Consider the following 24,266-nt stretch of genomic DNA (forward strand, 5'->3'; position numbering starts at 1 on the left):
CTTAAACTCATTGTTTGAGTGTAGCTGTAAGGAAGCAGATTTCTTGTGCATCCTTTTAAATACTTTTGGGAGAGCTGCAGTAGGAAATGGGATGCATTGTCCTTAACAGGTTCAGGGGCCCATTCTCAAACCATCCATAGTGAAAAGAGCTGCTCACAAGTGAAACTAAAACTATGACAGGACAGAAGCTAGAACACACAGGTTTACATAACAAATACAATTCTAGAAAACCTGACAAGCTGTTCAACTGGTGTGCAACTGCAATGTGGGGGAAAAAATCTTTGCACTCTAACCCCTCCCAGTGTAACTTAACAAATGCACACCCAATGCCTTGAATTTAAACTTACCTGAAACTTTAGCAGTGTTAACACCACTTCTTCGAACAGCAGTCTCCCTTGTACTTTTTCTTCGGTTTCTTGACTGCAACTCGGATTCTGAATGTGGGCTTTTACTCAAGATCATATTAACTGTTGGAGTCAAATCTTCCAGATGTTTTAAAAGTTCACGATTCTTTAGTTCTTTATCTTCTGAAGCAGGTGTGCTTACTCGCGACACAGAAAAGCGACCTTGTACAGAAGGAGTACCATCGGAAGGATATGATGTTCTGGCAGAGCTTTTCAGGGACGGTGTCACTGATGAACTATTTCTGAAACTTTTCCTAGCAGTCATCTTTTCAGTCACTTCAGCTGACACACAGCTCTGGTGGTTAGACAGACCTACTGTTCCAGATATCCTCTTTGCTGATGGGCTTCTTTCAGGAGCAGAGAGAGACCTCTTGCTCTGCACTCTGCCCTTGTCTGGAACAGACGTCAGTTTTTCAACTGTACTCTTTACTGACCCTTCAAGAGATTTGAGGGGCTGGCTCTGTACAGGAGTTCTTGCCCCTACTTTTTTATGTAATGGACCCTTGTTTACGGCTACCACAGTCAGAGACCTGCTTCGCTTAAGACCCTTGACAGGAGCAGCTAAGGTTTTGGGATCTGCAGCCAATGACAGTCTAACTTGCAATGGGCCATTGACTGAAGTCAACAGCTTTCTTCCACTTAATTGGCTCTTAACAGGGTCAACCCCAAGAGACCTTCTGCCCCTTACTGGAGTTTTTGTAGCAGAAAGTGTACCATGCAGCTTCTTTGCATTCACCTCCCCCATGGACCTCCTCCCATGTATCAGACTCTTGGCAGGAACGATGGAGAGAGATTTTCTTTCTGGTTCAGAACTTTTACTACGAACTGCTTTAACAGACTTTTCTAATAAAGGACTTTCTGATGAAGAGTAAGAACTAGACCTTTTAGCTGAACTTTTCATAGGCTGTGTTTCAGAATGCTGTCCTTCCTGCGACAGATTCAATGATTTCATTGTAACCTGCAATGCCAATTCATCTTCATTTTGCAGTGATAGTATTGTGGCAAGTGCACCAGAAGACCGCCTCACTGTATGGGACTTTCCTGCAGATCGCCGTGATGAAGCAGGTGTCCTTTTAAGAGACTTCCTTCCTCTTGAGAGTCTTTGAGAAGCTTTTGGAGTCTGGTCAAGGACAGCTGCTACTACATGCAATTTACTTTCTGGTGAAAAGGTACGCGTTACCATCTTAGAACTCTTCACTGCAGACAGATTTGTTGCAGTACATGTTTCCAACACCTTGCACTCAACTGACAGAGTCTCTGGAGTAGCACCTGCACGTGACCTCCTTGGTAATGGACGCGTAGTAGGTGTTACAGTAAATGAACTCTTTTCTGGCGATGGACTTTTAGCAGGTAAATATGTTGTAGACTTCCTTCCAGCCGATGAAACTCTACCAAGTGCAGAAATGGACCTCATTCCAGTAGAGGGGCTTTTTGGAGCTTTTACAGTTGTATGCTCAACTGTGAGACGCTGGCTACGTTTTTCAACAAGGGATTTCCTCCCTGGAGAGCTTTCAGAAGAGGACCTTCTCCCAGGCAATAGGCTCGTGGTGGGCACTGTTGGAAGAGACCCTCCTGTTGGACTTACGGTGGGCAGAGATGCAGATCTTCTTAGATTTGACATGTTACTAGAAGACACAACAGATCTTCCTGGTGAAACTGTAGCGAGAGAGTCTGGTGCAGACATGCTTTTAAGCAATGGACTTGCAGTTTCTTTAAGGGATCTTTTCCCTGCCAGCCGACCACTGGGTATTCCAAGAGATTTTTCAGGTGAGGAACTTTTAGCAGGTGATGCTGCAGACTTCCTTCCAGTTGGACTTGTAACTCTTGTTACTGCTTGGGATGGTCTTCGTGATGAACGCTTAACTAGCGTTTCTTCTGTTGTCGTGCTTTCAGATAGACTCTTGGAAGCAGAAAAATACATTTTTCCTACTGAAAAGGTCTTGGGAGTTTTTATAATGGAACCAGTTACAAGCAAGTGACTCATGCTAGGCAACACTGCAGACCTTCTTGCTACTGGACTTTTAGCTGGCTTGGCTACTCCAAGGGATCTTCCTCGTGAACGACGTTTAGCCAAAGATTTTACTGAGGACTTTCTTTTAGACAACTTTGTCTCAGATGCTGTGACAGACCCCCACTCTCCTGAAGAATGTTCAGATGTTCCTACTTGGGAACTCAGTGCTGGCGATGGATTTGTGGCAGGTGAAACCAAGCGAGACCTCTGTGGAGTTAAGGTAGCTATTGCAGCACTCCTGACTGGTGATGGACTTTTATCGATCATTACTGAGGCTTGTGAGGACTGGCTTTTTACTAGTGAAAGGCTCGTAGCCAAGGGAGACGCATGGGACCTCCGCACCGAGGAAGGGCTCGTGGCAGACCCACGAGACCGCCGCACCAGGGTCACATGCAATTCTGGTGAAAGGCTCATGCCTGGAACCCGTGCAGGAGACCTCTCAGCTGGCAAAGGACTTTTAGGTGGGGCGACCATTTGTGATTCTGGGAAGGAGATGGTGCCAGGAGTCGCTGTAAGGGACTTCTCTGATGCACTGCGCTTCCTGCCTGGTGAGGAGCTCGTACGAGTTTTACTGGATTCGGGGGAAGAATCTCTACCTGGAGCTTTTGCAAAGGACTGCTCTGCAGCACGGGACCTCCTCGCTGGAAAGGGGCTCATGGCAGGGGTCACAGCACGGGACCTCCTTGCTGGAGAGGGGCTCACTGTAGGGGTCACAGCCTGCGATTCTGCTGAAGAGCCTGTACTAGGAGTTGCCACATGGGACCTCCGCACTGGAGAGGGGCTCGTGGCAGGGGTCACAGCACGGGACCTCCTCGCTGGAGGGGGGCTCATGGCAGGGGTCACAGCACGGGACCTCCTTGCTGGAGGGGGGCTCATGGCAGGGGTCACAGCATGGGACCTCCTTGCTGGAGGGGGGCTCACGGCAGGGGTCGCAGCCTGCAATTCTGCTGAAGAGCCTGTACTAGGAGTTGCCACACGGGACCTCCTCACTGGAGAGGGGCGCGCAGCAGGGGTCACAGCACGAGACCTCCTTGCTGGAGAGGGGCTCACTGTAGGGGTCGCAGCCTGCAATTCTGCTGAAGAGCCTGTACCAGGAGTTGCCGCACGGGACCTCCTCACTGGAGAGGGGCTCGCAGCAGGGGTCACAGCACGAGACCTCCTTGCTGGAGAGGGGCTCACTGTAGGTGTCGCAGCCTGCAATTCTGCTGAAGAGCCTGTACTAGGAGTTGCCGCACGGGACCTCCTCACTGGAGAAGGGCTCGTGGCAGGGGTCACAGCATAGGACCTCCTTGCTGGAGAGGGGCTCGTGGCAGGGGTCACAGCACGGGACCTCCTTGCTGGAGAGGGGCTCACTGTAGGGGTCGCAGGCTGCGATTCTGCTGAAGAGCCTGTACTAGGAGTTGCTGCACGGGACCTCCTCACTGGAGAAGGGCTCGTGGCAGGGGTCACAGCATAGGACCTCCTCGCTGGAGAGGGGCTAGTGGCAGGGGTCACAGCATAGGACCTCCTTGCTGGCACAGCACGGGACCTCCTTGCTGGAGAGGGGCTCACTGCAGGGGTCGCAGCCTGCAATTCTGCTGAAGAGCCTGTACTAGGAGTTGCCGCACGGGACCTCCTCACTGGAGAAGGGCTCGTGGCAGGGGTCACAGCATAGGACCTCCTTGCTGGAGAGGGGCTCGTGGCAGGGGTCACAGCACGGGACCTCCTTGCTGGAGAGGGGCTCACTGTAGGGGTCGCAGGCTGCGATTCTGCTGAAGAGCCTGTACTAGGAGTTGCTGCACGGGACCTCCTCACTGGAGAAGGGCTCGTGGCAGGGGTCACAGCATAGGACCTCCTCACTGGAGAGGGGCTAGTGGCAGGGGTCACAGCATAGGACCTCCTTGCTGGCACAGCACGGGACCTCCTTGCTGGAGAGGGGCTCACTGCAGGGGTCGCAGCCTGCAATTCTGCTGAAGAACCTGTACTAGGAGTTGCCACACGGGACCTCCTCACTGGAGAGGAGCTCGTGGCAGGGGTCACAGCACGGGACCTCCTTGCTGGAGGGGGGCTCACTGTAGGGGTCGCAGCCTGCAATTCTGCTGAAGAGCCTGTACTAGGAGTTGCAGCACGAGACCTCACTGGAGAGGGGCTCGTGGCAGGGATCACAGCATGGGACCTCCTTGCTGGAGAGGGGCTCACAGCCTGTGATTCTGCTGAAGAGCCTGTACTAGGAGGTGCCACACGGGACCTCCTCACTGGAGAGGGGCTCGTGGCAGGGGTCACAGCACGGGACCTCCTTGCTGGAGAGGGGTTCACTGTAGGGGTCGCAGCCTGCAATTCTGCTGAAGAGCCTGTACTAGGAGTTGCCGCACGGGACCTCCTCACTGGAGAGGGGCTTGTGGCAGGGGTCACAGCATAGGACCTCCTTGCTGGAGAGGGGATCATGGCAGGGGTCATAGCACGGGACCTCCTTGCTGGAGAGGGGCTCACTGTAGGGGTCACAGCCTGCGATTCTGCTGAAGAGCCTGTACTGGGAGTTGCCGCACGGGACCTCCTCACTGGAGAGGGGCTCGTGGCAGGGGTCACAGCATAGGACTTCCTTGCTGGAGAGGGGCTCGTGGCAGGGGTCACAGCACGGGACCTCCTTGCTGGAGAGGGGCTCACTGTAGGGGTCACAGCCTGCGATTCTGCTGAAGAGCCTGTACTAGGAGTTGCCGCACGGGACCTCCTCACTGGAGAGGGGCTCGTGGCAGGTGTCACAGCACGGGACCTCCTTGCTGGAGAGGGGTTCACTGTAGGGGTCGCAGCCGCACGGGACCTCCTCACTGGAGAGGGGCTCGTGGCAGGGGTCACAGCACGGGACCTCCTTGCTGGAGAGGGGTTCACTGTAGGGGTCGCAGCCTGCAATTTTGCTGAAGAGCCTGTACTAGACGTTGCCGCAAGGGACCTCCTCACTGGAGAGGGGCTCGTGGCAGGGGTCACAGCATAGGACCTCCTTGCTGGAGAGGGGCTCATGGCAGGGGTCACAGCACGGGACCTCCTTGCTGGAGAGGGGCTCACTGTAGGGGTCACAGCCTGCGATTCTGCAGAAGAGCCTGTACTAGGAGTTGCCGCACGGGACCTCCTCACTGGAGAGGGGCTCGTGGCAGGGGTCACAGCATAGGACCTCCTCGCTGGAGAGGGGCTCGTGGCAGGGGTCACAGCACGGGACCTCCTTGCTGGAGAGGGGCTCACTGTAGGGGTCACAGCCTGCAATTCTGCTGAAGAGCCTGTACTAGGAGTTGCCGCACGGGACCTCCTCACTGGAGAGGGGCTCGTGGCAGGGGTCACAGCACGGGACCTCCTTGCTGGAGAGGGGCTCACTGTAGGGGTCACAGCCTGCGATTCTGCTGAAGAGCCTGTACTAGGAGTTGCCGCACGGGACCTCCTCACTGGAGAGGGGCTCGTGGCAGGGGTCACAGCACGGGACCTCCTTGCTGGAGAGGGGCTCACTGTAGGGGTCACAGCCTGCGATTCTGCTGAAGAGCCTGTACTAGGAGTTGCCGCACGGGACCTCCTCACTGGAGAGGGGCTCGTGGCAGGGGTCACAGCACGGGACCTCCTTGCTGGAGAGGGGCTCACTGTAGGGGTCACAGCCTGCGATTCTGCTGAAGAGCCTGTACTAGGAGTTGCCGCACGGGACCTCCTCACTGGAGAGGGGCTCGTGGCAGGGGTCACAGCACGGGACCTCCTTGCTGGAGAGGGGCTCACTGTAGGGGTCACAGCCTGCGATTCTGCTGAAGAGCCTGTACTAGGAGTTGCCGCACGGGACCTCCGCACTGGAGAGGGGCTCATGGCAGGAGTCACAGCACGGAACCTCCTTGCTGGAGAGGAACTTTCTGCAACTTCTGCCTCATGAGATTCTGCTGAAGACACTGTACCAGGAGTTGCTGTACGGGACCTCCTTGCTGGAGAGGGACTCGTGACAGGGGTTGCAGCACGGGACCTCCTCGCTGGAGAGCGGCTCATGGCAGGGGTCACAGCACGGGACCTCCTTGCTGGAGAGGGACTTGCTGCAACCTCTGCCGCATGGGATTCTGCTGAAGACACTGTACCAGGAGTTGCTGTACGGGACCTCCTTGCTGGAGAGGGACTTGTGACAGGGGTCACAGCCTGGGATTCTGCTGAAGAGCCTCTACCAGGAGTTGCTGCACGGGACCTCCTCGCTGGAGAGGGGCTGGTGTCAGGTGTCACAGCACAGGATTTTTCTGAAGAGTTTGTACTAGGAGTTGTTGCATGAGATGGGGTAGAGGGATTATCTGGCTCAATGGACCTTCTTTCCAGTGACAAACTTGTGGGAAGCAAAGATGAAGACCTCCTAGATGATTTTCTTTCTGGAGAAAAACTAATGGAAAGTTTTTCAGCTGGGGATGTGGCTTTACGGGATAACCTGTCAGGGGACAGACTGCTGGCAGGAGTAGCTTTACGGGATGCCCTCCTGCTGGGGGATGGGCTGGTGGAAGATGAAGCTTTACGGGATGCTCTCCTACTGGGTGATGGGCTTGTGGTGGCTACAGCTTCACGGGATGCTCTCCTGCCAGGGGACGGACTGATGGCGGGAACCACTTTGATGTGGCCTTCTGATAAACTCTTAACTGATGATTCAGGGAGGGACAGATTCAAACCACATGTTGGCACACTGGCTTTCTTTCCAAGAAACGGATGAACAGGTGTTGCAAAGGATGGATTTTCTAGTGACAAATTTGAAAGGGATCTTTGTTTTGGGGACAGTTTTCCTGACAGATTCAGTACACTACTCCTGGTTGGAGATTCTGAAAACGACCTCCTACCTCTCTTGGAGCCCTTTGGGGAAAGGACCATTGCCATAACCAGTTCAGTGGAAGCTCTGTTCTCATTGCTTTTTGCAGGGGAAGGACTTTTTGAAGCTGTTCCACGTGGTCTGTCTTGTGATGGACTTCCAAGGCCCAGAACAGGTTCCAATTTTGAAGATGTCTCTTCAGGTGACGACAGAGAGATACTCCGAGACCGATTCTTCCCATCAAGGGACCTTCTAACAAGTGGTGCAGCATGTACCTTGGATGGTAAGCCAATTACTGAAGGGCTGCTTTTCCGTGCAGTATAACTTTCGCCAGACACACAAGCTCTCTGCCTCGAAGGGGATACAGAGGTCTTTCCCTCAGCCTGCTCCTGGGAAGGGGGGAAAAAAAAAAGACACGACTTTAGCAGACAAGACAAAAAAATAAACAAATAAATAAATAGTCATGTATTCTAACACGAGAGCCATATAAAAATTAGTATCATTATAGTGCACATTCAAATTTTCTTTAATATGTTTTGACCCTTCCCCATTACCTTCATCATCCTTTAAACAGTCCTTCAAAGGAAACTTATCCTAGATCACCAGCCCAGCACCCTTTTACTCATGCATTTTTAGCAGGCTCCCTCTGGGTATCGTAGCAGTAGACAAACATCTACTTGGTATCAAGTGCTGCTTCCAGCACCAACCCTCCAAAACACAGAAATAGTCGCACATCTTACTCTCAATTTTATTATTTTTGGATATAAAGAGGGGGGGGGGGGGGACTTTTTGTTAATCACTTACAAAACTATGTTGAAGTGCAGTTGAAAGACACTGTCCTAATATAACAAAGCAATTAGAATTGGGTTTCTTTACAGTGATGCCCAACACCAACTGTGAATGAAAGGAACCACTCCTAACCTCAGCTAGAAGCTACTTTCCTGGCATACCTTTAGCAGGTGAGAGGTCCAGAAGCACAAGATCAGGTAGAATCTGTGCAGACTTGGAATCCTATCAGATTACAGCATAAATTAATGCACCAAGTAGTACACTTTTTTTTAAACGTATAAATTTGTAAGAACAAGTTCTTTCCCTAGGGACAGCCTGACTGTCTAGGAAGTTTGCTGTGTTGTTACAGCAAGATTAGAGAAAGTGCAGTTGTGCCAAGTTTGTATAAATGAAACGTGCGTACTTACCATAACTAGATCCAAGTTGGGGTGTTTTCATCCGTTTTAAAAACGGAGTTATGATCAGACCTTAGTACATTTTCAAGAGCTTGAAGCCAAAAATCTACTTCCTCAGCCACAACTCTCTGGTCCTCAGATTACCTCAAAATGTAATTTGTTTGCTTATAGTTGGGCATCCACACCAACACACACCACCTCCACCACCCCACACATCTCCCAGTCAGGCAAATAGAACACAAATACAATGAGAAAGGCTGTCCAAGAGGCAAGGCCCTTAGGTCCAAAAGTACTACTGGGAGTCGGGAAAATTTAGGAAGGAGAACGTTGAAATGGAGACATGGATCTAGCTTTACAGCAAGTACATATTACGTCAGAGATTAATCTTTCAGATTCAAGAACTGGGACAAGATTCCCTAGATGTCTATAAAATCTTAGGTGGCATCACGGGGGGGCGCTCAGTTTCTCTGTCAGAATGTTATAAATCTCCAGGATGTACACCGAAATTAGAAAGACCAATTCACCACCCACTGTCACGCACTACTTCCCATAGCAGTGGGTATGAAGGGTTCCTACCTGCTGGTTGATAAAGCAGACTATAGACGTGTCATTCTCAGAGTTCACACACTTGAGAGGTTTGAGAGGCCAGCAACTGTAGGACTGCCCTCATCTCCAATAACATTGATGAGACTACTTGCCTCTCGTCTCAGAACCTTTCAGTTTTTCCCTTTAAAATCCCATCCCGAGGGAGAGGTTAAAAAAGGGAGTACCTACGATGGTAGGGGGAGAATGAAGCCCATGACACTCAAGGGGGGGCCAACCACCAACTGCCATTTTCTGCATATCAATGCGAGACGTATTATGGCAAGATGGAGATGGGACAAAGGACCACGGGGGGGAGTAGCCATTACAGGACCCTCATACAATACCATGCCAGAGGATCTAGTGATCAAGCCTAGCAGTCAAAGAATAAAAGTCTTGCTGGGGGAAAAGAACCTTTGAAGCATCTTGGTACATGGATAAGATTCTGGAATGTGGGAGCCTGACTTCACTGGTATCAGCTCACTCTTCACAAGAGTGACAGTAATTTCCAACTGTGAAACCAAGTTTTGCCTGGGACTGTACTAGTAGATACTTGGCTGGTGCAGTAAAGAGCCAATTGTCCAGCTATGGAACACCTGGAATGTATGCAGCCTGAAATACACCATCTCTGCATTTGTTTGTTGGGGGGGGTTGTTGTGAGACCAAAGGGCAGTGCTTTGAACTTTAAGGGATTGGCTCCCAGTCAGAAACCTTGGCTCGAAGATAAGTCACTGTTGAATGGAAACACCGAAAAAAGGGGTTGTGGATTGATGGATAGGAATTTGTGTGTGTGAAGCTTTTCTCCCCAAGCAACTGATAAAGGTTTTTGCCCAGTTGGACTTTACCAGTCAACAAATGGCAACTAATACATTTGTCACTGGTCAGCACACTGCAATGGTGACCAACAGGATAAGTCTGCAAAAAAGTAGACACTTTCTTTGGAGGTATCCAATATGAGACCACCACTTCTGCTTTGTGGGCAAATGAAGGTGAAATTTTTTGCTAAAATATTGGGGAGTAGATTTTAGAGCCTACTTTTATACTATTGTTTTGGAAGTAAAGATTTGGTACAACCATACATCACAGTAAGTGCGCCTGGTCCCAAACTTATTTGGGGGGGGGGGGGTGCTTATTTACACACCGACTGCTTAGGTAGGCTGGTCTAAACCCTTTTCAGCTATAACCCAGGTAAAACTGTATGAACAGACTACAGAATAGGTAAATAAACTTGCTTGTAGTTAAGTCATATGGAAAGGCTGGTGAGGTCTGCTTTGCAAATCACTGATGGCCTTACAAGAGGCATCAGACCTGTAGAAAACCATACCATCTATGTATAGGATGATTTCAATCTGGGAGGAAATCACTGGGTAGCCTATAGAGTAAGGAAAAAAAATGGGTTAAGTATGGTACCCTGGGGGGCTCCCTAAGGGTGAATGGGAAGAGATTTCAGTGATAGACTAGACACCAGTGTCTAGTGCAGAGTTGGGTGTTTGAACCACGTCAAATCGAGGATACCTGCTACTATACAGAAGTTCAAGAATACATCAACCACACAAGTGCTAGGTGCTGGAAGCTTAAGTTCTAAATGCAGCAGCTACTTGTCAAAAACATAGTACACACGTGTTAGCAACCTATAAAATGTATAGCCGGGAATATACACAAATTATAGTCACCGATTCATTCAAATTCAGGATTACTAGTGCGGAGTCCTATGCCCAGAAAGATACTGAAACAATCCCATCCCCTCACTGCACTGACCTTGCATCTCCCACCTCAGAGTATGTGCGCATGACTTGGCACAAAAAGCAGAAGTATGGCAGAAAATTTTCAGTTTCTTACCCATACCAGTTAAGTTTCACTCAGACCAGCAGCTGTAATTGTATATTTAGGAAAAACGATTTTATTAGGTATGTAACATTGACGGACATCTCTATCACTAAAGAAATGCTGTGAAACTGAAGGATTATGGCAGAAGACACCAAACTTAATCCCACCACCACAGTTGTGAACTCCCTGGTTAAGATGGAAAAAAAAAAAAAAAAAAAAAAAAAAGGATTGGATGGGGGAACTGGACTGCAACAAACTGCATAATTGTAGATGTAAAACTACAAAAGTACAGTTTTGTACCTACCATAAATGTAGATGTTAGAGTGTTGACACTGCTGCAGTCATTGGGTTATCCTGCCGTCAGGCGGTCCCCACAGTCGGCCAGAGTTCCAAAATCTTGGTCTGGCGTCGGCTGCTGTCACCTCCTCCCAGACATCAGTACGACAGGGGTATACAAGATGCAGCAGACGCCATTTTCTTCAGTTTTTCTTGCCCCAGATGTCAGGTGCCCCCAAATAGGTAGGCAATTCAAATTGCTAGTAAACAATACAAAAGAAAAGCAAACTACCATTTTTAGTTACCAGCAAATACTCCCCATAGGTAATAAAGGGTAGATGCCCTGGGTAAGTACCAGAAAGTAAGAGGGGAAGGAGGGAGGATAACCTGGACTGCAGCAGTGTCAAACACAAACATCTACATTTATGGTTCATAGGTTGGTACTAGGCTATCAGCCCTAGGGCCTATACAAGCCTAGCCATAACAATTCCCTGGCTATTTCTTCCCACATTTACTTTCCTGGACCCCTGTCTAGCAGGGCGACCGACGTGATCCCTGGGGTGAATTTCCTTTCTCCCATCCAATAGTAAAGGTTCCTCTTGAAGAGGTCCAAAGAGGCACTCTGCTTGACAAGTATGGGCAATCTATTCCAGAGTCTGGGGAGTCTCTAGGTCAGGAACCTATCCCTCCAGCATGTTTCGTTTATTGCGATAAGGTTTAGATCCCTGGAGCGTGTAGCTATGAGGGATTGGGATTTCTTTAAGTGTAGCATGTCCAACAGCTCTGGGTTTGACATGGCCTTGTATGTTAAGCGGAGATCACCTCTGAGTAGATGATATGCGACAGAGTATAGCTGGAGTTTAAGGCGGTCAGCATAGGGCATCTGCTTTAGGCCTGTGATTCTTTTAGTGAGGTATTTGAGGCCTTTCCAGTTGTTGCAATGTCTTGAGAGGTACATACCAAATGGGGCGTTGTATTCTATAATGGGTCGAATGAGGGATGAGTACAGTGGGACAATGACCTCCTTTTTTCTGGATGAAAAGCCCTTCATGATGAGGTGTGCCACATAGGATTTCCTGACTGTTGTGGCGATGTGGTTATCGAAGGTGAGACCACTGTCCACCTGTGTCCCCAAGTCTCTTATCACACTGTGTTTAGTGTACTGCCACCTATATGGTAATTCATGGATACATGTTTTTTCCCCAAAGGGGATAACAATACATTTCTTGGCATTGAGCTTGAGCCCATGGCTCTGGCACCAAGCATCTGTTTCTGTAAGGCCCTTTTGTAGAGTATCCACATCATTTGGGGATTCAATAATGGCTCCCAGTTTGCAGTCATCTGCAAACTTTTTTAGCCAGTCCCTTAGTGTTGACCTGTACTTCAGAGAAGTAGATGCCAAACAAGAGCGGCCCCAGGACTGAACCCTGAGGTACTCCACTTGTCTGGAGCTGGATTTGGAGTCTGCTACTTTTACAGTATGGGTTCCATCAGTAAGCCATTTAGCAACCCATTGGGTGACATAGGGATTAATGCCCAACTTAGTAAGTTTATCTATGATTCCAGAGTGGGGGATGGTGTCAAAGGCCTTGGCAAGGTCCAGATAGGCTGTGTGGACCACCTTACCCTTGTCCATGGCTCTGGAGACTGATTCAAAGTCAATCAGGTTCAGGAGACAAGATTGGCCCTTCACAAACCCAAGCTGGGTGGGGTCCAGTGTTTGAAGGTTGCCAATGTCTTTGTTTATAAGTTCCATGATAATACGCTCCATGGCCTTTCAGATGAGGCTGGTCAGACTGATGGGACGTTAGTTTCCGGGATCCAAGGTGGATCCCCCCTTGTGGATTGGGATAACTGTAGCTCTGCACCACTCAGTGGGCATGAAACCTGAGGTGAGGCTATGATTAAACATGACACTTAGGTGAGGTGCCAGTTCATATTGTAGTTCATGTAGTACACAGCCCAGGATGTCATATGGTCCCATGAATGCTGTATTCTTGGCTTTAGAGTGCGTTTTGTACCTGTGTGGCCGTTATTACTGGAATTTGGCAATCTTCGGTATTACAAAACTGTACTATGTTAGTGTTACACTGCTGCAGTCATTACACTTGGATGGAATCCCAAAGCTGAGGTAGGGAGGCTGGATCTACAAGGCATTAGGGGTGGCTATAAGGCCCTGCAGTACAGCAGTAGCGTAGCCAGATTTGGAGTATAAAGGCAAATGGTAATGTTTGGTGAACTCCATGTTGCTGGTCCCAAAATAGCCTTGGTAGGTACTCAGAGGTAGGCAGTTGAAGTGGCTGTTGACCTGGTGGAGTGAGATCTAATGCTGCTAGGTACAGGTTTCCCATGGTGGGTATAGCAGAAATGTATACACAGTGTCCTATCCATTTTGAAATAGTCTGCTTTGAAATGGCTTTTCCCTGTGCTCCTGCAGTGTATGCTACCAATAATTGCTCAGATTTTCTGAAAGCTTTGGTATTGTCCAAGTAACTGTCTGTGAATGTCCAAAGAATGTAGAAGTCTTTCCCCTTTGTTCTGTGGTTTTGGATAAAAAGTTGGCAAGTGAATAGTTTGGTTTAGAGCCACACTTACCACCTTTGGCATAAATGTAGGGTTAGTTCTTAAAGACACCCTGTCCTGGTGGAAGATGAGGAAAGGTTCCACTGCCATTAGTGCCTGCAATTCTGAAACTCGGTGCTGATGTTATTGCCAGTAACAGAGCAGTTTTCCAAGAGATGTATTTTAATTCTGCTGTGCATTAGCTGGTTCAAAAGGAGGTAGAGTTAATTTTTCCAAAACAAAGTTGAGGTCCCAAGTTGGTGTAGGTGCTCTACGGAGCGGTCTTATGTTTTTAGCCCCTCTGAGGTATTGTTTGAGCAAAGGATTAGAAAAAATTGGTGGATCCGTGTTATAAAGAGCAGAGATAGCGGAGGCGTGGATCTTGATGGATGAAAGAGAGAGGCCCTTGTCCAGCATCTCAGTCAAGTATTGCAGTATCTGAGGAATGTTTGGGAGAAGAGGGTCAGTGTCTGCCTGGTCGTGGGTTGAGGCAAAGGCTGTCCCTTGTTGAGGTGACAAGCTTGTGCCCACCATCAAAACTCCTGTTGTAGGCAAGGAATTAGTGGCATAACCATTTCCAAACTTTGACAGTGTTTGAGACCATACGCTCTTCAGGCACCATTTTAGTTTCCTCATATGCAGTCTGGCATATGGAATTAGTAGTAGGCAAGATGCCATGTAGCCCAAGGCCTGCAGAATTTTTCTTGCAGGGAGTTGGGCCTTGATTGCCATTAATTGAAAATATCGAGTCAGTTGTCCTTGCTTGTCTGGCGTGAGAAGCCATCTGGGCCATTGTGTTCAAGCTGGCACCCAGGATTATTATCTGTTGTGAGGGCACTAGTTTTGATTTTTTTTGTTTACTGTGTACCCCAGGCAACGTACATCAGATGCTTTAGTAGAATGTCCTTGCTCTCTACTTGAATCAGGCAGTCATCCAGGTATGGATAAATCTGAATTCCTTTTTGCCTGCAAAATGCAATTACGGGTGCCAGGCACTTTGTGAAGACCCTGGGTGCAGTAGATAAGCCAAAGGGCAGTGCAGAGAATTGATAGTGCATTGAACCAGCTACAAATCCAAGGTATCTTCTGCAGTTTTGTCTGATAGGGACATGCAGGTATGCCTCTGAGGTCCAAAAGTCACAAGCCAAGCTTTCTTGCCCAGCATGGGAAGAAGCTGCTGTAGTGTCAACATCTTGAATTTAAGAAGCTGCTGTAGTGTCAACATCTTGAATTTCGGAACATCCAGGTAAGTGTTTAGTGTAGAAAGGTCCAGAATGGGTCTCCAAGGCTTTGTCCTTTCTGGGAACCAGAAAGTAAAACCCTTGTCCTTGTTCCTGTGGTGGTACCTTTTGAATAGCTCTCATGTCCATGAGTGCAGTAATTTGTTTTTGAGCCTCTGCCCACTGATTTGGTTGCAGATTTGGCATTCCTTTTAGCCTTGGCAGGGTGTGAAAATGGAACCTGTAATCTTGAGATACAATGTTGAGAACCCATTTGTCTTTGGTGATGCAATGCCACTTGATAGAAAAAGTGCCAGTTTTCCTCCTAAGGGGGCTGCCAAGAGAGAACTGCTTGGCAGCTGTAGTGGAAAGTCATTGAGTCTGTTTTTTATAAGGTTGAGGCCCGTCGTCCCCTTCTTTCTGGCCTGGTGTGCCCGACCTCTACCTCGTGGACGTCTGTACCTGCCCCTTTGAGGTCTATCTGCGACTGGAAAGGACCAATTCTTTGTTGGCCAATTTCTGCTAAAACAAGGAGGCTGAACCTGTAAGAAATCTTTCACCGTTTGCATAGATTTTGCCTTATCCTCCAGCTTCTTTAAAACCTCCTCTGCCTCAACTCCAAACAGCACATCCTGCTGCAAAGGTGCAGCCAATAATCTGACCTTAACATAATCTGGTAACTTTTAGTTATGTACTTACCATAACTTTAGATGTATGGGATCCATCTCGCCTACATTCTGTACTGATGGGTTCGGAGCCGATCCTCTGCTCCGACTCTGCACGCTATACTATAGAACAAAGTCTCTTATTGGTTGAGCTATCCTACATCCCAGGATGCACAACCACTGCTTCCCCAGATCTTGTTTGTCCACACACATGCACACACACAGACTGTTTATATAAATATTGCCAGGTGTTTCAAGAGAGGAAACAGTTGAACTCAGACCGTCCGGTCTCTTCTGATCTCCAAGGCAGGGGGAAGGAGAGTGGGTTATTAGGAATGTAGGCGAGATGGATCCCATACATCTAAAGTTATGGTAAGTACATAACTAAAAGACGTAATGTGATCCTATCTCGCCTACATTCTGTACCGATGGGACAGCGTCCCTAGCACCCGATTCCTGGGTGGCTCACTGGAAAACACTCCTGAGAACTGTGGAACCGAAGGAAGCTCGCCCCCGAGATGCCATGTCCAATTTGTAATGAGAAATAAAGGTGTGAGGAGAAGACCACGTAGTCACCGCACAAATGTCACTAATAGCAAGCTCGGAATGAAAGGCTGCCGAAGTAGCCATAGCCCTGGTAGAATGAGCTTTCACTGTAGCTATAAGCTCTTTGTTAGAAATGAAGTAAGTATGACTGATACAGTCTCTGATCCACTTGGCAATAGTGACTTTTGTGACTGCTTTGCCCAATTTATTGTCCGAAAAGGACACAACTGATCTGCTTTTCGTGCTTGGTGCGTCCTATCCAAATAGAAGCGTAATTGTCTGTTGACATCCAAGGTGTGAAAGATATACTCCGCTCAGTTTGAATACTTCGGGAAGAAAACTGGAAGTTCCAGTGATTGTTGCAGACAAAAATTAGAACAAACCTTAGGAACAAAGGATGGGTTCGGTCTGAGGGATACTCTATCCTTGTGAAAAAACAGGTATGGTGGTTTGACACATAGGGCTTGAAGTTCTGAAACTTGCCTGCCTGATGTAATTGCAACTAATAAAACAGTCTTCCAAGAAAGAAATTTTAAGTCACAAGTTGCTGCCGGTTCAAAGGGGGAAGAGGTTAAAGCACCTAACACCACATTAGGTCCCACGGTGGAGCGGGATGAGATATCGGGGGCCGTAGCAGCCCAGCACCTTTCATGAAGGCTTTACACAACTTGTTGCTCAAAGGTGATTCTATGCTCTCGTGAAAATTGGAAATAGCCGCCAATTGAACTTGGATGGTAGAGACCGAACAACCTTGGTTGAACAGAGAAGCTAAAAACTTCAGAACCTCTGACACCGGGGCTATCATGGGGTCTAAGCCCCGGAGTTGGGCCCAAATAGCAAATCTCTTCCATTTGCTGCTATACATTTTCTTAGTAGAAGTCTTGTGGGCAGAGGACAAGATATGTATGACTTCCGGGTCCAAAGCATGGTTCCTGACTATGGTCGGAAGAGGAGGAGCCAAGCTGCTAACTTCGAGTGAAGGGACTGATGTAGCTGTCCCGACTGATGGGCCAAGAGATCCGGAACTTGGTCCAGGAACCATGGACCGTCCAATGCATATTTGCGAAGAAAGAGAAACCAGACTTGACGAGGCCAGTATGGGGCAACTAGAATCATTTTGCCCTCCAAGCGAATCGCCTTCTGGATCACCTTGGGAAGAAGGGGAACCGGTGGAAAGGCGTATAGCAGAACGGTGGGCCAAGCTTGGACTAGGGCGTCCTTGGGAATCTCCCCCGGAACTGGGGTGAGAGAAGAACTGTTGGCATTTCATGTTGAGGGGGGTTGCGAAAAGGTCGCAACAAGGAGTTCCCCATCTCCTGAAAATCTGAGACCACTCGTGAGGGGAGAGAATAGTTCTGCTCAGTTTGTCGGCTATCACATTGGATCTCCCTGGAATGTGTGTTGCTACCAGAAAACGTTTGGTTGCAATCGCCCAATCCCATACCTTCATGGCCTCTCTGCAAAGGGGGTAGGATCTGGTCCCTCCTTGCTTGTTCAGGTACCAGACCACCGACATGTTGTCAGACTGAATGGCAATCGTGCCCTGGGGGAGGTAAATGTGTAGTACTTGCAACGATAGAAGCACCGCCCTCATTTCCAGTATGTTGATGTGGAGGAGACTCTCGGAGTGCCACTTGCCTTGGACTGACCTGCCCAGGTAATGTCCCCCCCACCCAGTCTGGGAGGTGTCCGTAGTCAATGTGGCCACTGGGGGTGGTGGAACGAAGGGTCGCCCCTGATCCAGGTTGGAGGAAAGAAGCCACCAACGAAGGTCCTGTTTGCACGTCTCTGTACTTACCATAACTTTAGATGTATGGGATCCATCTCACCTACATTCCTAATAACCCACCCTCCTTCCCCCTGCCTTGGAGATCAACTCTTTCCTCTCTTGAAACACCTGGCAATATTATATCAACAGTCTGTGTGTGTGCATGTGTGTGGACAAACAAGATCTGGGGAAGCAGTGGTGGTGCATCCTGGGATGTAGGATAGCTCAGCCAATAAGAGACTTCGTTCTATAGTATAGCGTGCCGAGTCGGAGCCGAGGATCGGCTCCGAACCCATCAGTACAGAATGTAGGCGAGATAGGATCACATTACATCGTATGTTCTTTTAACCAAACATGCCTTCTAATGACAGAGCCTGTAACTGCTGCTCTACAGGAGGCCTCTAAGGAATCAAACCCACATTGCAAAGTATGTTTTCCCACTTGTTCAGCTGCATGCAATAAATTCTGCATTTCTTTTAAGTTGAGGAGGATCTGAATCTGGAAGCATCTCAACTGAGACAAAAAATGCTGATTTTAGCATGTGAAGCTAGCAATTCAAGGCTCTCATTGCTAAAGTTGCAGACATATATACCTTCTTTCCCCATCTGTCTAATGCTCTGGAATCTGTCAGAGGGAACTGGGTTTTTTTGCTGAGGCCTTAATCCCTTTGGGTCCCTGAGAAATAGTTTCAGGGTCAGCAACAGGGCTTTTGTACAGAAATTTGTGAGAGTCAGGGACTCTCATATCTATCAGGTTTAACTGGGGCTGGGGGTAAGGAGTCAGGGTTCAAACTGGATTCAGTGTACACATCATCCACAATGTCTACAACTGGCGGGATTAGCAAGGGGTCCGAAGTCTCGGCCTTTTCTTGGATTCTGAGAAATCCTGACCTTCCTAATGGAAATGCTCCCTCGTGGTATGCAAGGTCTCCCCAAAGGAGTAATCCTCAGGCGGAGAGGCTGCTGGAATTGATTCCTCAGCATCAGAATCCTCATAAGGGGGTAAAGAATATCCTAGGTCAGAGGATGAGTGAGGAAATGGACACCTGGTCAGAAGATTCATAGTCTACATCCTGTCTGGGCCTTTTATCAGGAGGGGGATGGGACCGCCTGATCAGGGTGATTAGGTCTTAGGCCATTTTTAAGATTTGTTTTAGGCATGGAAGCCTGTCCTGGAGAGAGCTGTGTCTGTTTCTTTGCTTTTAAGGGGGGCTTAAACTTGAGGGTTTAATGGTTAACTGGGTAGGTCTGAAAACACCCTCTAACTGTGGATTGCTCAGCTACTTTGGTTCCCTCTGTAGGTTTAGGATCGGTAAGCTGAAGACCTAGTGCGTCCGAAGGCCCAGCCAGCTCCACGTGCGAGTTTAAGGCGATCTGTGGAAGCGGTTCAGGGCTGTGTAGGCACCTCGCAGAAAACCGGTGACCTAGAAGAGGCCTAGTCAGTTTTGGGCCTCTAATGCCTGTCTTTGTCCTTGTGCTTTTTATGCATTGCAGTCATCGGAATGTCCGACTGCATGGTGTAATTGAATTTTCTACCAAAATAATGTCGGGCAAAATCAGACGTTTAATAGTGCGCTTGTTAAACCTAACAAAACAGACAACCAGCGATGTCGTGGGTCAGGGCCTAGGCATGGAAAACAATAGAAGTGGAAATCCTTTGGAGGTATTTGCTTCCCACAAGAAATACAGTTATTAACTTTTACTGACCTCAGTCTGAGGCAAGAAAAAGTTCCCCAACGGGGTACTTAACTCTTTTAGAAGACTTCGGTTCTGGATTCTGAATGAAAATCTCAGGAGTCGGCCGACCGGCACTTGCGAACTGCTTCTGCTTCAAGGCACCGCGCACCAAGAAAGACTGAAGAAAATGGCGTCGGCTGCATCTTATATACCCCTGTCACACTGACGTCAAGGAGGAGGCGATAGCAAGACGCCAGACCAAGACTTTGGAACTCTGGCAGACTGCAGGACCGCCTGACGGCAGGATAACCCAACTGTAATGACTGCAGCAGTGTAACATGAACATCTGCTCCGCCCAAGTCACAGCTGTTAGTTACAACTTAAACTATCTGCACCTTCCTTTTGTGGGAGCCAGCCTTAAATGCCCTTCAAGACAGTTGCAATAAGCTTTACGCTATCCCTAGACAGGTTATCTAGCTTGTAGTGATTAGAAATTGTGTGGACACAAGATAGTAGACCCAGTGATGTCGTTGGCAATACTGATTTCAGGAAAGGAACTGTGGTAGCTATGACCACTGATTGGTAGACATTACCACTCCCAGTAACCGGCTAGCAAGGAGTTTGCTTCAGGAAAAAAAGTGGGAGATACAACTGTAGAAAATCAGACCAGTGCATTTGCTCCAAAAGTTAAAACAGCTCACTCAGTTCCTTCTGTATACTCTAAGTAATGAATCTCAACTGTTTGTGCATATCTAGTAAAAGGAAAGCATTTTTCCTTTTTACTTGGATAATTAAAAATGCTTATTTTAGTACTACCCCATGTCAAACTTTTGAATCAAAGAGGATTAGTACACTAAACAGCCCCGTCTATATGGCAAGAGTTCTTCCGATAACCACCCATAGTTCCAAGGCTCTTATAAGCTCAGGCAACAGCCACTAATCTTTCATAACAGAATTTGTGTGGATTTTGCCCCAATTAAAATGGCATGATCAGTTTCTCTACACAAAAAACAGACTTCATGGTGGTACAACAGACTGATGGTCTAAAAAGCAAGACCACTTTCAGAAATAGGTTACTACTCTCCTAAACTACAGTGGTGGGCCCAAAGATAACTGCCACTGCAGTGCATAGGTGGATTTTTACAAAGGAATTGGTCAAAGAATTTGAACAATTCTGGCAAACATTACAGGATCACTGGTACTTCCTTAGACAGGGAACACACTTAAGATCCCTGGGATGAGCCAGTTTTCTAGGTCTCTTATGCAAAACCCCCGTTTTAAAATTCACCATACAAGACTTCTTCCAGAGGCACCAAGTTCTTACCGTAAACAATCATATTTCTGTTATTTGGGAGAACAGCAACAAGATTTTGTCTAATTAGGTCTTAGAAATTCTTCACCTAAGACATCACCACTATAATTTTACAGATACCTCATTTACAGGAAACCCGCGTTCCACTTCTAAAAAGGCAACAGTGCAAATGAGTCTTTGGTAGACTTTACCCATTCAGGCTACTTTTTAGATTAGAGAGCAAACATTACAATAACGTGCGTTAAAAATCAAGCCAGTAAGAATACCTCAAAGCAGTCCAAATATTAAAAATGTAATAGAAAAGGCTCCTAAAATAGGCATAGTTACTTTGAAATGACATACAAAGGACCAAAATGGAGGCGGCATGGCAGAAACCCACAGGAGTTACCGCGTTCAAAGATGTACATCAGAATCAGAGGACATAACAGCACAAAGTCAGATCCATTTCCAAAGCTCGAATTTACTGCTGTAGTGATTTCCATGATGAACATCTTAGATTCAAGATGTCACTGCAGCAGGGATTCCCATGACGAACATACTGAATTCAAGAGGGAACACCAAGGACTACTTCAGCAGCCAGTGACTTAAGTTTAAATCAAGTTGAGGAAAATGACAAATCATGCTGACCACCACCAAACTAACATACCTGAATTGTGGAATGTTTCATTCCCAGAGAAGCTCTTTTCAGAACAGCACGAGGTTTGCTTCCCAAACTTAATCTCCTAGGAGTAGCACCCCTCCGAAGGGGTGAGTTTGGTGGCAAACGTTTATCAAACAGCTCTGGACTCAAATGTCCTCCAAAAGACACTCTCTTCCTCTTAGGCAATGGCTCATTTAATGGATCAAGTTCACCGCTTCTTCTTTTCCTTGGCGACTTCCCTGTTGAAAAGAAAAAACTTCAAAATATAACAAAATATTATACTTAAAAAAAAAAAAAAAAAAAAAATTAAATTAGTTTAGACACCAAATTCGAGGAAAGATTACTTTATACACTCTAGTTTTGCCTCTACACAATCTGGTCATGGCCTCAAATTGGGCTATAAAGCTTTCACATAAATGCATTTTTATGCAATAAAATATTATTTGCATCAGCTGCGGGGCTATCTAAAGAAATTAGCTTATCACTAACCAACCATTCCAAGTTCCTCACACTACTTCTGCAATGCTGTGCATCTCATTTTCCTCTGTTGACCTTTCTTGGGGATACCCACTTTTACTTTTGTATCCCAAGGCCACTTTTCATCCCCATAATACATTTGTGTAGGACTATCTGAAGACTGGGAAGGACATGCAGAAGCAGACAGAAGGAGCCATCAAAATACCAACTACCCAAGAGCCACAAGAACCTTTTAGGATCCAGTTCATCCTCCAACTACAGACTACCATCCACAGCTTTGCTTTAAGTAGCATACAGGCAATATACATTAAGTGGTAAATGCAAAGGTCAACCTGGACCTTGAAGACTCACCCAGACTTCACTATACAAGTTGTGCTCAGAAGCCCAAGTCACTGCAGCATAAAGAGTGGCGTTCCTGAAGAGACAAAATCCTGTAGCAATCGATCTTGCAGTGTGCACATTATGGTGTACCTTAAGATTGCTATACTTCTCACAGTGGAGAGTCTTAAATACTAACACATGAAATTTTTTAGCCCACTTTATAGAGCTGTGCAGCAAATTCACTTTGAATGATCGGGGGGCATAAATTAATGGATTAGTTTAGATATTCTGCTCTGGAGGTTGGTATGGGAACAAGCTGTCCTTTTGAATGGACAGACAAAAGCAAGCCTTCAGAAACCCTGGCCATATACAAATTTTTTTGTGCTACTTCCATGTGAACTTGTATTTCTGGGAAGGACGAGTGTGTACAGATAGCAAAGATTCAGAGCTTCCTTGCCTATTAAAGAGAAAGGAGGCTGTAAAAGGAAACCAAGGCCCAAATCTGGATGTGTTTGCGCTAGGAGAAAGGATAAGCTAGGAAAACAGACAGTGGCAAATATACAAGGGGCAATATTATTGGATAAAATCCTTTTCCTTGCTGAAATTTTGGAGCTTGCTCTAGTACATCCTGGGATAACATTTGGGATAGTGTTAAAAAAAAAAAATCAAAGTAATTCACAGTGTGGAGGAATTTGCAAGTTTTAGCTGTATCCATTCAGAATGGCATGAAGGAACCAGGAATAAGGGGTGGCTCTAATTCCAAAGAGTGCTAGATTGTGGCCTGGATGGGGAGGGCAACTATAAAAGATGGCCATGAATACTTCTTAATGGGATGAAGGTTGGGCAACCCCCCCACCACTTTTGCACCCCAACACTAGCTTTTATTAAAAAAAAAAAAAAAAAAGACACAAGAGGAAGGGTGGGTCCTGGACTGGAGGTGCAATTCCCCACTGTATTTTAGTGCAGGAAACTGAAAAAGATCTTGTGTAATAAATCCTCCTCTTTTCATCAAGAGGGTCAAATCAGAAAACTTACTCGATTCCTTAAAACCCCAGCAGATGAAGCGTGAAATAAAAGCTACCTTGCCCAAGGGACCACAAAGCATTTGCAAGTCTCTCAGACACATTTTTGCAATCTTAAAATCAACAGAATCTGTGACCGCTGCATAATGTGTGCAGAGAATCTTTACAGGACACTAAAGAAATCCTATTAAAAGGAATGACCTCGCTTCATAAGAAGGGATGCTCAGCAAGTTGTATTCTAGTTTGAAAAGGCTGCAAGCAGATCACCATATGTACCTTGGAAATACCCCCCATGAACATCCCTGCTTTATATAGCTTACAAAAGAAACTAGGTTAGAAAGTTTTTCTATTAGGAGACTAAAATACCCAAGTGATACCATGGATTAACTTTCCTTTTTTCACGATCCCTTTTGTACTGCATGGAGCTCAAGGATTTCTCTCATATTCAGAAAGACAAATCAGTTAGGTGCTAGACCAAACCTTAAATATTATGCACCGCCTGACTTAAGGTCAGGTCCAGGCCTAGGAAGTAAAATTTTACTAATTCGATCCTCAAATCAGTTTGTCGTAAAACCACAGACTGGAGGAACAGAAGGCAAAAATCTCACCAAGTGCTTTAGGGTGTACTGCTTAAAGCAGTAAAATAGTACATTAAAGCTCCATGCTCTACAAAAGATTACGAGTGGGTCAGCAATCCTAACCTACTATTATGGGCTGACATGGATAAAGAAAAGTTGCGTAAAGTCTTTGTTATCCTATGCTTAGCTACCAAAACGTCTGGCCAATACCCAAAAGCTTAATCACTTCAAGGTACGTGGGACGTCAAGACACTGGCTGCAAGGTGCATGGGCCATAAAAGTGACGTCTGCATGTATCTTTCCTCAGAACTTAACCTCCTAGTCTGATCCCAGTCCCAGGATAGCTGCACAAGTCCAATGACATCCAAAAGCAACATTTCTCTCTCTCATATATGTCTATATACGTCTATGTATATAG

The 24,266-nt window shown here is 47.1% G+C and overlaps 1 protein-coding gene across 8 annotated transcripts in view; it reads right to left on the reverse strand.

Moving 5' to 3' along the window:
- The window catches only part of MKI67 (marker of proliferation Ki-67), a 404,744-nt gene that overhangs the window by 228,052 nt on the left and 152,426 nt on the right, over window positions 1–24,266 (reverse strand). For 2 of the 8 annotated variants that reach the window (XM_044056159.1, XM_044056166.1), the window contains 3 exons: window positions 21,457–21,689; window positions 5,261–7,581; window positions 348–5,167 (listed from right to left, as the gene is read on the reverse strand). In XM_044056159.1, coding sequence (XP_043912094.1) covers window positions 348–5,167; window positions 5,261–7,581; window positions 21,457–21,689 — 7,374 coding nt within the window. Of the gene's footprint in view, window positions 1–347; window positions 5,168–5,212; window positions 7,582–21,456; window positions 21,690–24,266 lie in introns of all 8 variants that reach the window. The other 6 variants (XM_044056164.1, XM_044056162.1, XM_044056163.1 and 3 more) reach the window with 6 other exon arrangements.

Source organism: Protopterus annectens, chromosome 14.part0 (genome assembly GCF_019279795.1).
Source record: "Protopterus annectens isolate FY-2018-M chromosome 14.part0, PAN1.0, whole genome shotgun sequence".
NCBI lineage: Eukaryota > Metazoa > Chordata > Ceratodontiformes > Protopteridae > Protopterus > Protopterus annectens.